General features: G+C 37.9%; 1 protein-coding gene across 3 annotated transcripts in view; it reads left to right on the top strand.

Annotated features, from left to right (window-relative positions):
• Positions 1-16,797, top strand: part of DGKI (diacylglycerol kinase iota) — a gene marked incomplete at its 5' end in the record, with an annotated part of 215,395 nt that overhangs the window by 127,008 nt on the left and 71,590 nt on the right. For all 3 annotated transcript variants that reach the window (XM_082064302.1, XM_082064301.1, XM_082064303.1), the window contains 2 exons: positions 868-979; positions 3,513-3,712. In XM_082064302.1, coding sequence (XP_081920428.1) covers positions 868-979; positions 3,513-3,712 — 312 coding nt within the window. The remainder of the gene's footprint in view (positions 1-867; positions 980-3,512; positions 3,713-16,797) is intronic.

Here is a 16,797-nt window from a genome sequence, read left to right as displayed (position 1 = left end):
AGAAAAATAGAAATAAAGAGATGATGTAATAAAGATGAAACAAAAGCTATTTAAATGTGGTTTTTTTTAAATTTACTTATTAAAAGTACAAACAATATTTTCTTCAAATACCCTGTCTTATCAGTTGTGGATTTTCCATGGATACTGACTGTGGTGCATGCAACCCACTTTGGAGACCACTGCTCTAGCCAGCCTACCACTTTGTTCCACTTGCAGTCCCAAGTGCTTGATCTTTTGAGTCCTGCACTGCCCTCACTGCAGGCTTCTACTTGGTGTCACTTCCCCAAAGTTACTCCCTTCTAACATTCTTAGTTCACTTTTACATCCATTCTTTAATGGTAGGAGAAATGCTACAGCTGCATTTGTTCTTGGTTCTTATTTCTCCCTGCCTCCTAAAGCTATGAAATGTTTTGCATTCCTTATGCTGTTAGACCTTCTGAGCCAGTAGGGAGAGAGGAAATGGAGCTCCAAGGCTGGAGTTGCTGCTGCAGTCCCATGTCTGCCTAGCAGAGGGCCTAAGCAACTGTATGGCTCAACTGCTTGTCTACAGAAAGCCAAGCAAGTAGGGAGAAAAAAGTGCTGCTGCTCAGTTACCTGTTTCCTGGAGTTTCCCCATTTTCCTATCAGAAAGGAACGTGATAAAGGTAATGATGGATACCTTTCTGGATGGTGAACCAGCTTGGAAACAAGAGACAGGTTTTTCCCTTCTGTCCACTCCTTACCAGCATAACTTTTAATTATCCTTGAACTGAATCCTGGAATGGATATTTGGATACTTCTGGAGGACAGCAGAAGAGGCTAATAGTCAGGCTACTAGTTGGGACCCATCAGGGTCTCAAAGTTTACTTTCCAAACCTCTTTCTGCAGGTATTGCGCTGGCACAATGCCCTGGGGAAACCCCGGAGACCACAGAGACTTTGAGCCTCAACGCCATGATGATGGCTACATTGAAGTTATTGGGTTCACCATGGCCTCACTGGTGAGTATATTCTAGGTGTGACCTTTCCCGCAGGTGCTACCAGACTTGATGAATTCCATGGGCAGCGTTACAGAGTATAAAGTTGTCCTCATTACTTAAGAACCACCATGATTCCACATATTCAGTGAGCCAAGGCCAAAACATTAGGTTTTAAATAAGGGGGACAAATTGTAGTTTTCTAATAAAATGAGTGTTATTTAATAACAAAAATGTACTCTTTGCAAAATATGGTTAATTTGCATGTGTAGAACTCCCAAGTTAAATGGCAAGATTACTACAGTAAAAACAGCATGTATGCATGTTTTTATTGTGGGAATGTTCTGTGGTCAAATAATTACTGCTGTTTTTTTCAGCTTTTATATATTTTGATCTATGGCTTTTATACATTTAAATCTTGTTTGTTTGTTTGTTTGTTTGTTTTTGTTTGTTTGTTTTAAAAACAGGTTACTGGAAACAAATATTATCTGAAATTATATGCCCATACAATTTCCATATGCCCACTAAAACTGTTGGGAAAATTTAGTAATAGCTGTGCAATATTTCCAGCACAAATTTTATCTTCCTTTTTGCTCTGCTAGGGAAAGAAAATTCAACCAACAACATTAATTTAGCAGTGTATGTTTTGTCAGTACTGTCCTTAAAGTGAACAAAAGCTGAGCTACTATAAAAGCAATCTCACTGTAAATACCACAGTGTCCTACTATCACAGTGGTTAAACATGGTGACAGTCTCTTCAAAGGATGATTAAATACAGTCAGAGAGCTGACAGTTATTCCTCATGTTAGTGTTAATCTACCTAAGGCACAACAGCTTGAATTTACTGGGGCCAACAGAAGGCACATACCAGGACTTCCAGGCAGGTTTGTTTAGTTCATGCTTAAGTCCATACTCTTAGGCCTTTGCTGCTGCTATGTCTTGTGTGGACTAGGTTAAAGCTAACATGGATAAGCCTGTTTTCACTCAGCTCACACAATTATTTATTGTGTGACCTGCCCTCTGTGCATATCACGTTCAATGAATACCCATGATAACGGTGTTTGCTTTCTTAAAGAGAAATTCAGACAAATATAATCTTCAAAGTAAGCAAAACTAAAGGTTGCCTTGATCAACCATCATTTCTTTAGAAGTCTGGGTTAATGATTCTTTTGTGATCTCTCTCTCTCTTTTCTTTTTTCTCCTGATGAATCTAGTAGATTGGGGAAATAATGTACAAGTAAGCAGAATTCTGTTTGTCAGTCTAGTAGATGTTGTGGAATGAACATTTGTTACTTCACCCCTGAAGATTTTAGGGTATGTTTCTGAAAACCCTGTCAAAAATCTATTTAGCATGTACCAGCTGGCAATTTTCAGCTGGAATCTTTTGCCACTAGTCTGTTTCTAGCCACTCGCAGTAGCTAGAGTGATCTCAAAGCTACCAACAATTTTGGCTGGGACTGAATTGAAGTGGTAGGGCCCTCTGAGCTGCTGTTTCTCTTTAAAGGAGGCCTAGTTCAAAACTGAGAGTCTACAAGTCTGGATTGGTTGTCATACTGAGAAACCATTGTAATCCTAGACTGTATAGATATATGATATAATCCTAACTTGCTCTATGTCTCCCAGATGTGCTTGGTCATACCCAAGAAGGTCTGTGAGAGCAAGGAAGAGAAGTACTTTACAAGAAGGGTTATTATGAATATTATTGACCATAATATTGATCCATAATATTGTTGATCCATAACATTAAGTGAACACAGCAGGATATTAAGGTCTTCACTTGTGTTTACATTGCTTTCTGTTAGTAGTGAATTAGTATAGATTTTTTTTCTGCATCTGATAGATAAGGGTTAGTAGTCATACTACAATTAAAAAAAAAAAAAACAAACACATTTCCTCCAAAAAACATCTGATTAGAACTTGAAGGATTTGCTCATTGCCCTCCTTGTTTAATTTCTTTGAAATGAACTCTTGAACATGATATTTAATTGTTTTTAACAAGGTCCTTCCACTTGCTCTTTTCATTCTGTCTAGTCTCAAGGTTGAGTTGCTGTGTAAACTTTCATAATAAGGATTTTGGATTTATCTGTTTCACATTAAGGACTGTATTCTGTTCAGGAAGTGGAAATAATTTTTCTGTCTCGCAGATGTACCCAATTAGAGTTTTGTTAAAAGCAAATAATCAGTAGCATTACTGCTGGTGTAAAACCAAACCAAATTGAAAATTGAAAGAATAAACACAGGTATTCATTTCTGCATGCACATGCGTATGTATACACATTTGTATATGTGTGTAATATGCTTGACATATACCAAGGTAATGAGATGTGCAGTACGTATGGTTAGATATCTGGTTGTTGACCACCACTTTTCCTTGTGAAATTTTAAGTCCTGCTTTGCAATTTTGAATTGAAAATACATTCACTGTGACTCTTCAGAGTGCCTTACACATGGCATGCTGTGTAATGGTTACTGTCAGCAATACTGCATTTTGAATTTAACTGCCTTAACTATCTGTTCTGAGATGTGGTGGTGGTGTTTTTTTTTTCCTCCTCTCCAGGCTGCTCTGCAGGTTGGTGGTCATGGAGAAAGGTTGCATCAGTGCCGTGAGGTGACACTTTTAACATACAAGTCTATTCCCATGCAAGTGGATGGTGAACCATGTCGATTGGCTCCTTCACTCATTCGAATCTCCTTAAGGAATCAAGCCAACATGGTGCAGAAGAGCAAGAGGAGAACATCCATGCCTTTGTTGAATGAGTGAGTTGGATATGTTGCATGTCCTAGCGGCAGGAGGCCTGTTTGGGACAGCATATTCAGTCACAGGTTTTGCATGTACTGGATTTGCAGCTCATTTACAAAAAAAAATAAAATAAATTCCCACCTTCTGAACTCCCTTTCCACTGTATTGTAAATGCTTACCTGATTTTTCTTTTATTCTTTATCTTCTGGGTTACCTTTTGTCTTGCTTTTAGAAAGGTGTTGTATCTTTCGGTTACTTATTTTGAGAAGTTTGTGCAGGCTCAGCGGTGTGGCTTCTGACAGTTCTGCATATGTGTGCAGTTTGCCTTTGGAGTTCTTTTGATTAATTTTCTTTATTGATCTGCTTTTTAAGCTTCATTGGAGATTCTGTAACAAATTGCCATAATCAAGAATTACTCAGGACATCTTGTAGTCTCTGTTGTGGGAGCATGCTGCCTGGGACTGTTTATGGAGAAGGACCTGAGGTTCAGAAAGGGCTGTTTTCACTTTGTGGGAAATCCTGCTCCAATATGGAAACCCAAATAAGAAATGAGTAGGCTAAAGATAAATAGAGAAAAACTAGGATAACTGGAAAATAGAAACATGTGAAGAAGACAAGACAGGACTAACATTCCTTTCTGTAATTAAACCTTTTTTGTGAGTGCTGTGAAGATATGGTAACACCAAAAAAAATTTCAAATTTTTACCTGTGAAAGTGTGTAATAAAATTATTTAGGTTATTTTGTAGAGCCTTACTATTATGCTTCTCAAATAGAAGGCCTCCATTGCTGCTAAAATGAGTGACGTAGTAAGTGCCTGTGCTGTTTTTCATCAAGTGATCTTAAAGGAAGCAAAACAGTCTGCCCCTTTTACAAAGGTACTGAGCTAAAGTTATCAAAGATGCACATTTCACTCATCTATGCACTGTGAATTTCACAGTGAGGTGGGGATTTTGCTGTTGTAGCTGTAATGGTGAAGGAAGGTTTATGAAGAGATGTAATATTTTTCATTAGGTTAGCTCATATAACTGGAAAAAACAGACAAGGTCTCAGCTACGCTTCTCATCAGGTATCTTAAAGATTGTCTGTGTCTTTCAACTGTATTATCTAGCGGAAGATATTGCTTCACTTCAAACCTTGACTCCAGCCCTTTAGAGCTTCTTGTAATCCACTGGTTGACAATCTCTCCAGGTAATCAAAGCCTCCATGGTTACTTCAACATCTTCCTGTTCAATTTAGCACTGTGTTCTCTTACTGAAGTTAATGCTTTAAGTTTCAGCAGAAGCGTATATCTGTAATGTGCAGTTCCAATTTGCCCGGAAAATACATAAGATAGACTCTTCTTTCTTGAGTGGTGAAGATTAGCGGACACTTGCCTGTGAGCAGGAATGCCAAACTTCATCCAACCACAACTCAATCATTTGTGAAAGCTAGAATAAAGCTGAGACCAATCCTAGGGCATCTGTTTCTACACTGATGGAGCCTAACGCGAATGTAACACAAAAATTCCTGATATTTCAACCTGATAATTAGCATGGTTAGGCTTGGATTTTGAGATCTGAATTTAAACTGTGGTAGAGAAATACAGATTCATAACATACGCCACTTGTCAAGATGATGTTGTTTGTGGTTTAGCTTGATTTCAATGTGCTATAGTAGACTACATTGCTGTCAGTACTTTGATTTGGCTGAGATATTTGCCTGCAGACCTATGTCTTGGGAAAATAGAAATTAAACTGAGACTCTAGTCTCAGCCTCATGTATCAGAAATGGTATGTGTATACATTTAAAACTACATCTATACCTAGATATCTCTGTGTGTATGTACTTTGGTCTTAAGCGTTGAAGGAGAATGAGAGAGAGGAGTTGAATCTCCGGGCATGATAAAAAGTAAATGACATGGTAAAGGTTAAACTTTATGAAGTTTTTGAAGAAGTTCATTCAAAATGGTGCTGATGTGCAGTATTTCAGAACAGAGAAAAATGGCAATATCAAGTTTAAAAATGTAGATAAACAAATCTGGAATATATCTCCCTGTTCCATTGAAATATCCCAGAAAGCCTTATATGTGGTTGAATGCAATAGGATTACATTACCTTATTCTTTTGTGACTGTCATTGGAATGCTAGATGTGTGAGATAAGTAAGTGAGTCTTGACCTAGCTCATTAATTGTTAGACAGTGATTCTTGAGCTCCTTGCCAGGAAAGGGATTAAAAAATTATCTTGTCTGCTTTGGTATTATTGCTAGATAAGGAGAGCAGTAGGAACAATCTTTGGAGTTTTAGCTAGTGCAGTGTCATAAGTAGAAAAAAAATTTAACTTGAGGAAGGCTTACACTGTGTTTGTTTTCTTACTCTGTTCTCCTTTCTTCTGGAGGTTCTAAGGAGAGGAGGTTTAGAGAGGATAGTGAGTTTGTTGTTTGTTTTGTGGATGCGCTTGAGTTTCCAGGGAATAATACTATTTTAAAATTGAAGAGCCCATATGTAATGTAGCTAAGTGAGAAGAACAGATATTTCGTGCAGGAGGGCTTTAGAAACATGATTCTTTTCTGACTGCAAGAGTTGCCCATCTTCCTGATTGCAACTGTTCTCCTTCAAAACCTATAGATGCTCTGAGAGGACACTTGCATATGAGAAAAGGGGATCTGACCTCCTTTGACCTGGTTTTCCTTCTGTTTTCCTGATATTGTGCTTCCAACACCTCCTAATTCCACAGAGACAGCCTTGTTTTTCTATACAGAACTTCAAGGTAGAGACTCCAATATGCTGAGGATCCTTGTTTTATCTGTAATTAAATAATTTGCCTTTTTAAAGGTATGGGGAATATTCAGCAGCACTCTTGACGGTATAAAAGTTCTTAATATTTTCTAGTCTTTAAAAAAATGGTGGCGAGTTAAGGAACAAAAATCTAGTGTTTCTGTGAGATTACTTGAACTGAAGAAGCCTCCCTTTCCTTTGATAGCAGCAGCATGAAAAGCTTCATTGAAGCTATTGGGTAACAAGTAAATATAATGTGCTGCATTTTGTCATAGCTGGGCAAATTACTAGAAATTAATATTTTATTCAGTTATTTAATCTTTTCTGAATTGCCTAAAAATAGATTTCTCAGTATACTAATTGTCCCAAATTATTAATGGGCTAGTTGCTGTGACTAGTGATCTGTCTTCTTACTGTTCATCGAGCATTCTTTTTTTTTTTTTAAATATTCCCTTTGGGAAAATTAAGCTGCTTTGATATGACACACAGATTATGTAAGTACTCCTGAGTAGGTGAAGATGACCTGTTCATGGTTTGTACTCTTCTAATAACACTAAAATTTTGGATTGAAGCATAGTGGGGGAAAGTCATTACTTGGTGAATACAGTTAGAGTGCTTCTTCTAATTTATTTTTATTGGAGGCTGTCCAAATGAAAAAGGCAGGCATAATCTCTTCCTCATCCTACAATGCATTACTCTACAATGGAGATAAGTAACAATGCAATAAGTGTTTCTGGCAATAAACCAGAATCAACTTTTTAGGTACAAGGAATAACAGTATAAGGTGATGCTATTCATACTTGTTTAGGATTGAAACAAGGCAGATAGTGAGGTTGTGGGGGGAAAGAAGTGGGTTTATTTTCTTCTCATATGTCTTTTCTGTTTGTACCAGCCAAAGGAAAATTTTGCTACGGCCAGGTCAGCAAACTGTTTTTCTGCAAAAAAGTGAATGATGTTCTTATTCTCCTTCACCAAAAAGACTTGCTGCCTAAGTTCTCATTCTTCTTTGTTATTGATCATGGTAACATGTGAAAGAGACTACATATAACTTAGTTTTCTGTGATCAAGCTAAGAATGTGGTTCTTGTGAGCTATAAGCAAAATGTATGTTGAACAAGAAGAAAAGCTGTGGTTCAATTTTCCATGAGTTATTTTTTTATTAGAAACTACAGTTTAGTGTGCTGCTCAGTAAGTTTCAGTTAATGATCATTTTCTGAACCTCAAAAGATGGTATTTTGCTTTCACTGGCTTTTAGTTTGGGTTAAGGAAGAATGTCCTGCATAATGGCAGAGAAAGCAGAGGGAACAGCTCATAGAAAAAATATATTCCATACAATTGAGAGAAATAAGGGAGTCATTTGAGTATAAACACCAAGAGAGTCAGTCTTGGGAGTTGCTATATATAAAATGCATGTTTCCCTAAAGTACATGAAAGAAGAATGGAGACAGCAATTTGTCATTGCGGATACAAAATCTCCAGCAAGGGTATTTTTTTTTTTCTGCATTAACTAAAGTTGGACAACCTTTGGAGACAATTCCATCCATTCAAATCTTGGCTTGGATGTTTCTTTGGGTTTCTGGACCTGCTTCCAAAGTCTGCTGCCTTGAAATTTGTCAGTGCCTGTGGAACAAATCCTGGGGCTCCTCGTCTTCCTTGTATAGCCATGTGCCTAGCTTGCCATTGGACCTCCTCGCTCACATGTTTAGAAAGTTCCTGTGTGCCATGTAGCAGTGAATTTTCTCCATTTGCATGTTTTCTGTTGCTCTTGGCTTCCTAGTGTGAACTTGGACCTCTGCATGTCTCTTCATTCAACTTTTATGTGACACATTCCTTTTGTTTCTGTTTAAATGTTGTATGTCTTTCTCTCTTCCACTCTTTCCTCTCTCTCCTGTCTTTTTCCTTGTCTGTCCACACTGTGTGCTGTCTTTCTCCTGGCCACTCATTTCCTGCTGTCTATAGTATCCATAAAGTCCAGTCTGCTGACCTGAGAAGAGTCTCAGCTCCCCCCGATTCCTTCACTGTGTGAGTACCTGGCTTTTTTATACTTTCAAAGTTCCGTAGTTCTTTGCTGTTACCCTGTGTGACATTCAACCAGGAGAGAGGCAGTAAAATCCAGTGAGGAATGGGAAATGGCAGCTCAGGTGACATCATGACAGGCACAAGGCAGTGGTCTTGTCAGCTAAGGCACAGTTCCACAGTACCTGAGTAAGGTGAGCAGGGTATGTCTGGTGATGGTGAACAGGTTCAGCCAAAAGTCCAGCTTGCAAGACAAAACCATAGCAACAGGCAGATCAGAAGTTAAGTGCCAGGCTATATCCCTTGAAGCAGCTGAGAGCTCTCTATACTTGTTTCCTTTTTTAATGAAAAACATACTGTGAACAAACTCTGCCATAAGCTCTATCTCCAGAGGTGATCAAAACAGGGAACTAGTCCCCCAGAGGTGTGGCTTGATATTGGCTGCAGCTGCATTGAAGATGGAGACACCCCCTCCACCTTGGCAATATCTTGATTGTCAGCAACTCCACTGTACCAAGTTGCTAGAGAGTGGCTAAATTATTCAAGAGTCTAATGTATTTTTTAAGATGTGGTGAACTGGCACTTAAAAACACTTGTACCATCATATGTTGGTATCTTCTAATTCATCTTTTTTATGGAAACATGCCATTTTATGAAAACCTGTGTGTGTCCACAATTAAAAAAAAAAAAGCAATGAACAAACAAACAACAACAAAAACCCCAAACAAACAAACAAACTAGACCCCCCAAACAAACAAAAAAAAAAAACCCAAAAAACAAACCTAACCTACCCCAAAACCACCCTCACCTGGACTGGTTCTTGGGTTCCCCCAGAAACCAAACAAAAAACCAAAACCCAGCTTAATATCTTATGTCAACTCCAGCAGTGTAGCTTGTCTTCAGAAGTGCTTTTTTACTATTCAGTCAAAAAATACATGTTTTACCTTTTGTTGACACCCCTTTTTTCTTCTTGCTTTGTCACTCTTCTGAGGGACACATTTTCCAAGTTTATGACTATCCAATAGATTAATTTGAAATGCATGTTGGAAAATAACTACTTTCAGAGCTATAAATCAAAGTATTCAGAACAGAAACTTGATTCAAAGAATGATTCTTATTCTATCATAGGAAAAATTCAATGGTATATGCTAAAAGAAAATCTATCAACACTTCTCTGTTCTAAAGACTGAGCATGTGCAACAGATGGTTCAACAAACCAGGAGTTATTTGGGAAAGCTGGTTGAATAATTTTAAAAGCAAATTTCAGCTTTGCAGAAAAGGACATGGGCATCCTGGTAATCACTCAGTTGACCATGAGCCAGTAATGTGCACTTGTGACAAAGAAGGCTCATGGTATCCTGGTCTGCATTCCTCCTGTGATGAAAGGCTGAGACAGCTGAGTCTGTTTAGCTGAGCAAATAGAAGGCTCAGGTGTGATTTCATCAAAGTCTATAGGTATCTCAAGAATGGATCTAAACAAGACTAAGCCAATCTCTTTTTGGTGCTGCCCAGTGACAGGAGAAGAGGCAATGGACACAAACTGAAAGATAGAAGGTTCTTCCTGAACAGCAGGAAAAAAGCTTTTACTGTAAAAATAACCGAGCACTGGCATAGGTTGTCCAGAGAGGCTGTGGAGTCTCCATCCTTGGAGATACTCAAAAGCTGCCTGCACATGGTCCTGGGCAGCCTGGTGCAGGTGGCCATTGCTTGAGCAGATGACCTCCAGAGGTTTCTTCTGACATCTACTATTCTGTGATACTGTGAAGTTTCAGAAAGCTGCAAATTCCTCCTTGTTATTTTGCAAACAAGGAAAGATTTCAAATTCAGTGTGTGTTATCCCTGGATTGTATTTGCTGTACTTTGCTGAGGAACAGAAAATAATACAAATAACTTGTCTCACTGATGCAGTATCTAAAAAAGCCTCTGGAAAAAAGTTGAGATAAGCCTTATTGCTTACACAGAACATTAAGTAAGCTGTCGGTGTGGGAGAATGGGTATTGTTTTCAAACTGAGGGATATCCTTTGGAAAATTACCTCCAGGTTTTGATACAATTCATTTCACTGTCTTACTTGATATTAGCTGTCAGGATAAGTCAGGGAGAGAGAGAGAGACTTGTGAGCCCCAAACTAATTTGTAAGTCAAAGATATTCTGTATCTTAAAATCTGTAAAAATAGATTAAACATGCTACTGCACTGTGGCTGCCAATTAATATGTCTGGCAAATTAAAATAAGAACCCATGAGGTATTAGGGAAATTTGATTTGGATTGTGTCGGCTTTGAGATTCAAACTTCATTGTTGTTGTTGTTCAACAATATTGAAAGAGCCTGACTTCCAGTTAGTATGGAACAGCAGGGCAGATTCTGCTGAGACCTGGTCATGAATACAGCCTTAGATGAATTTCAGGTTTTCTGCAGCAGAATATGCATGGGAATTTGGGACAGCCAAAATTATCAGGCACATATGGTCTTTGTTGCGGAGACAGTAGAACTGATCCATTTCAAATCTTTATACAGGGTGCATAAGTAATGCAGGTGTTGTATTTTTAATTGAGGCTCTTTTAACAGGAGAGTAAGGACTTGCATTTTCCAGCTGGATGTTCAGTTGGGATGAGAAGGATGCACATGGGAGAATACAGTTGCATTGTGTGGTTGATGCAGAGGAGATCTGAAAAAAATTACCATTTGAAAAATAAAACATAATTGACTTACATAGCTTTTACTGGCCTTTCACAAGTGAAATAAGCACTCTGGACATACTGTGTGTGTGGTGTGTGATTGTTTGGTCATTTTTTTGTTTGTTTGTTTGGTTTTTTTTTGTTTTTTTTTTTTTTTTAATTGCGAAATCTGCATAAACGAAAATACCAGTATCAACTTATTTTTAAATAGTTTATGGTCTTTTGTAGAGTTTACAGAATCATGATTGCAGCAAGTAATGCATATAAAACCTGTGAGAATAAAAAAGGAGTACTCTGAAACAATTTTTTTGCTTTTAGAGATCCAAATGCCAAACAGAACCAGCTTTGTGGGTTAGGCTGAGTATGGGTGTTGTCCATAGGAGGAGAGTGTAAAAAAATATAGTAGGAGACAAGGCATAAAGGAGAAAGCGTTAGAGCGAGCTATTCTCCAAATGCATATTTAAGGGTGAAAATGCTTTTATGTATCTTCTCCCATTTCCCCATTACATGAATTGTAGGGAATTGAGTCTTGTATTTTCCAGTTTTTCTTGTTTAGTATGTGGGCTTCTGTTTAGTGGGATCATTACTACTAGAGAATCCACTGTGCTTGGAAGTGTAAAGTGCAAGTGAACCACAGCTAGCATGATGGAGGAGAAAGAAAACAAAGACCAGGATTCTACCTGGCACTCGGACATGTGTCTAAACCTATGTGTGATTCAAGCCTTTATACAGTAAAACAGTCAAGCACCTGCTGGAGCAAGTGTGAGGTAAGAAAGTACAAAAGGGTTTAGTACAGTTGAGTTAACCTGGCTTATCTGGGATAACACTCATCAAACAGAACAAAAAAAAAAAAAAAAATTGGTGGAGCTTATATTTTAGGGGTATTTTTTTAGGTAAAGAACTTAGAAAGAGCTTTGCCTTAAAATAACAGTGGGCTTCCTTGAAACTTGGAAATTTGTCCATCAGGAGAGGCTCAATGATTCTGCTCTGTTGTGGCAATTCTTATGTTTTAAGTAGATAAAAGTTGTGAAAGCCATGCTTATTTTTAATGCATCATTTTCAAGTTCTGTCAATGAGATCTCAAATCAAGGTTAATTTCTTTTTCTCCTCTGATTGCTGCTTTCCTTTTTCCAATTGTTGTAAAGCCTGGAACATTTAATTAATTTTGCATGTTTATTTCTTCTCTAGGAGATAGGTAATTCATTAATCTGTCACTGCAAACATACCTCAGAGGAGTGTGATTTTTTTTGTTGTTGTTTTCTAAACTTTATTTTTGCAAGGGAAGGGCAGTAGAAGATTTATTTTTCTGTTTATTGAATCAGATTAAAATCTGTATGTGTATAGGCTGATGTGGGTGTATTCTGGAAGTTTTATCACAATTTTTTTGCTGGATTCTGTAGAGTTGTTGGACTGTTTATTATTATTTCCTTTCTCTATGCAGGGACAAAGCATAAGAAACGCTTCACAGATTTCATAAATAATTGATAATAGGGATTAAGGCACATATGTCTTCCCAGCTGAATTGACCTGGTAGTGTGGCAGAAGTGTTATGAGGTTGTTGTGGAGCAGAGCCAAGGGCATGACCCATGCTCACTCTGACTGCGTTCTTTCCTGGGTGACTGGAGGCAGAAGCGTATTTCTTAGGAAAAACAGGTGTGCTCCAAGTAAGTTGGCTGCCATCCTCTCGCCTGTTGCTGGATGATTAATAGGAGTGAGAGGAGGAAGTCACAGCTTCATCAAATGCTGAGTGTGCTTTCTTGGTGAATGAAAGTAGATCAAGTTCTATTCATAGTCACAGAATGAGTACTTGTGGCTTTGCTTCTGTGGGTTTGAACAGTTTGGCAGGTGGTGATGGCAACACTTCTAGAATCCCCAAAATGTTATAGTTCAGTCATAGGAGGGAAACAAATGCAAACCTCTTCTTTGATAAGCAATTTCCAGCAGGTGTGGGGACTTCACCTTGCAAACAGTTTATCTAGCATGATATTGCCCTATTCCTGAAAAAAAAGAGTGGTTCCAATTCTGCTGTTTAGCCTGGTGCAATATGGGATGGACATCTCCTTACAGAAAGTAGACTTAAAAAACAAAAAAGTCAAATATTTATGTTAATTAATGTCCACAAGTTTTAAGAATTTCCAGAAAGCATGCCCTTTTCATTGTAAGAGTTATACAATATCTAGGTGATCTTCTGTATTCTTGTGGAAAAGTCAAATGCTGTTTGATAGATAGTAATCCAATCAGCCATTGTGCAGATACAAAAGGAAAGAAAATAGTTCTCTGTTACTGAAATTATGTGTGTTTTTTAATGTGAATGGAACGATTTTGAGAGGACCTCATAGCATATTTGTAGAATCTTTCATAGCTTCTTCCAACTGAATAATGTGCATAGCATTTCTAGAAGGCTCATTTGGGTTGTTATTTAATAATGCCACGAATGTGCACTTCCGGTCCATGGTAATCAAAAGTTCATCAAATAAAATTCAATATCTTAAACTAGCCTATCTATGCTCCTGATTTGAGAAGATTGATATTTAGGTTTGTGTTTAAGTGAAACCATTATAGCTAATCAACATGAATGAACAGAATGTTTCAGTTGACCTGAATCTGTCTTTATGGTCCCATGGGGCATATGGGCTTTAGGATGTAATTCTGTGGATTGGTGTGTTTGAGGAATGAGATTCTTAATTGGATTCTTTAGGAGGTAATGGAATTCATTCATCTGTACTTTAAATTCCTTTTAATTGAGTACATAATATGCCATTTTGAAGAATAATAAATGTAAGGAATTTAAATATTTTAGGTTGCATTGCAGTGCAGCAATCTCCGCAAATTTATTTATAAATTGTCAGCTGCTGTATCTAGAAAGCTTTTCTTCCTCTCCTTACAGTTGAGCAAGTTGTTTTGTATAGTGTTTAGAAACATCCTTTTCTATTAATACCGTACTAATGTTTGCTTTTAGTGACATTCATCACCCTATTAGCTTGTACATGGACATGCTTAGGTACTTTAGCTTTGTGGTTTCTGAATACACTGAGTTTGTCTGAACAAGATAAATTGTGCAATTTGTATAATAATATGGATTATTATACAGTGTCTGTGAAGACTAGAGAAATATTGATGATGGAAATGTTTTCCTCAGCTGCATTATATAGAACTTTGTGTGGAGCTCATGAGTTCTCTGAGTGAATGAGTTAGATGGATTTGTTGGATGATGGGGACAATATCTCCTGGTGTCTATTGCCAGTCTGATAGCACAAGGAATGAATATTAACATTGTGAATTAGCCAAAGCTATATTGAATAGGTAATAAAATTTAATGACACATTTATATAACGTCAGCCGTATTCTGACAGAGCAAAGAGTATTTGCAAATAAATCATGAACAAAACCATTGGATATCAGTCACTGAATAAATGGGTTTTATGTTTGTGCATATATATACATACTTATGTATGTGTTTGAGTTATGAATAGATAACCTGTGACTGGACGTAGCTAAGTATACAAAATCTCTACCCTGTAGAAAGGACCTCTTAGCATCCATATCTCTGATAATATTTTATTTTCTATGGAAAACTGCTGCTTCCAAGGTTACATTTTTATGACTAAAATAGCTAAACTTTTCAAATGGGCAAAATGGCAAGTTTCTCCAATTGTATGTTTTAGCACACACAGCTTGCTTATGTGGTAGTAGTTCCATGTCTTTATAAAAAGTGGGAGAACAGGAAACTCTGACCCTTGCCAGCTGATTAGACTCCCATGCTTGACCTGGAAGGGAACTGTTTCTCATCAGGTGATACATTACATTTAAAATGTGTTAAGGTGTGTTTCTTTTTTCCACAGAAGCAGATTTGGAGATACACAGTACACTGATGTATCAAAAAATATATTTTTTACAAATGCATGGGAAGTGTCCTTTTATTTCCTAGTTAAAAGGTGCTTTTGGAGAATGTGTGTGGCTCCTGGAGCAGCAAAAATATTTTAGACTTGCTGTTGATTTTAGATCTTCTTGCTCTTCCAGTTTAATGCAAATAAAAAGGCCTTGCTCACTTCGCCCTTTTAGGTGAAAGAACTCATTTGACTCAAGAAGATGATGCTGGAAATGCAATAGGTTGCTACTGGCTTCAGGCCAGGAAATAATATTTGTAAAGAGAAAGCTCACATTTTCCTTGTGTGACATTAAGTAGTGGGTCAACATAGCCACAGAAGTCAGTGTTGTCTTTCTCTCCCTTTGGTGTTCAAACACTATTTTGTCCTCATGGGGAGGTTTCGGGGAGACAAAATTTAATTAACCAAGGACTGGCAGATATTGGCAGCAGGCTTGACATCCTCCACCTCCCCTTTTTGCACCAAGTGCAGAGTCAAAATGACTGTCCTTTCACGTTGACATAAAGGATGCAAACATACACTTGGAGAAGCTGTTCTGTTTCTGTCTTCTTTTCCTCTCCCTCTTTCATGAGATATCTAGATTATCCTCTTTACTTGGTTGAGTAATTCCTGTACAGGAGTAACAGCTTGTGGTCAAGTGGTTATTTTGAACCGGGGATTAGAAAGCCTATTTTTTTAATAGAGCTCCAGCTTGGGTTGTTCAAATATTTCTGTACAACAGTACAGATTTGGTTCTGTTTTCAGGAGAAACAACAGTTTGGGACAGTTTTCTGAGTTGGGCTTACACTTAGCTTAATTCAGCCAATAGCAAGGATGAGTATCTTTGTGGCACGGTTGAATTTTACAACAGAAATAAGAACTTGCTGAGCTCTCCTGTTTCCTCACTCCTTTTCCTCCCAGCTGAGTTCAAGGAAGTAGAGGTAATTCACAAGAAATCCCTTCCCCACACCTCCCAACAGCCCCCAGGTTGTGAAGTGATATCTGGAAGACTGAGCTACTGTCATCATAACGCGTGGTAGCAGAACATTATGGGAAAAGGAGCATAGCATTTCCTTTGTCCCCTTAGACAAAGACTATGCAGTTAAACTCCTATGTTTTCTGACTTAAGGGAAAGAAAGGAAGAAAGGAAGAAGCATTGGACTCAGTGCAATTATGTTCTTGTTCCATCTATGCACCTTTCCCATCCATTTGCATGCACTCATCTTCTCAGGGTTGCTGAACCAGCTACAGAGCCCACAGGTGGAGAGTGCTGTTTTGTAGGATGACATAAGGGCACCTGAATTAGAAAGCTGCCCCCTAAAGCTGTGCTGGAAGTTACTATCCCAGGTGTCTATTGTTGTGTAAAAGCTAATTTTAAATATAGGCAGTTTTCTGATATCTTGGGACATTTTGATGCAAGAGTCCCTGTCAGTCAGCATAGGAAAAACATTGGGCAGCCTATATGTTTCTGAGTGTTTCAGTCTTGCTGCCACTGTTAAATGTTTATGATATCTTCTACACTGTTCTTCATGTATCTTGGGTTTATTTTCATTGTTAATATAGAAACTCCTGCTCAGAACATGAATTTCATCAGTGCAGATCCTTCAAGTGCATTGTCTTACACTCCAGTTCTGGAGGCAACCTCAATGCATCATCTTTACCACTTTTTAGGCAAAAAGTACATATGCCAGTAGAGGATTTTTTCAACTGGGACTTTTCAATCTTTATTTGCATTTGTCCAGATATGACAAAGCTGTTTATACCAACAGAAAGCAGGCAATAAGCTAAT

The sequence above is a fragment of the Streptopelia decaocto genome (assembly GCF_964273445.1).
Source record: "Streptopelia decaocto genome assembly, chromosome: 1".
Taxonomy (NCBI): domain Eukaryota; kingdom Metazoa; phylum Chordata; class Aves; order Columbiformes; family Columbidae; genus Streptopelia; species Streptopelia decaocto.
The sequence above is the reverse complement of the archived record's forward strand: the minus strand, read 5'-3'. Positions and strand labels throughout refer to the sequence as shown.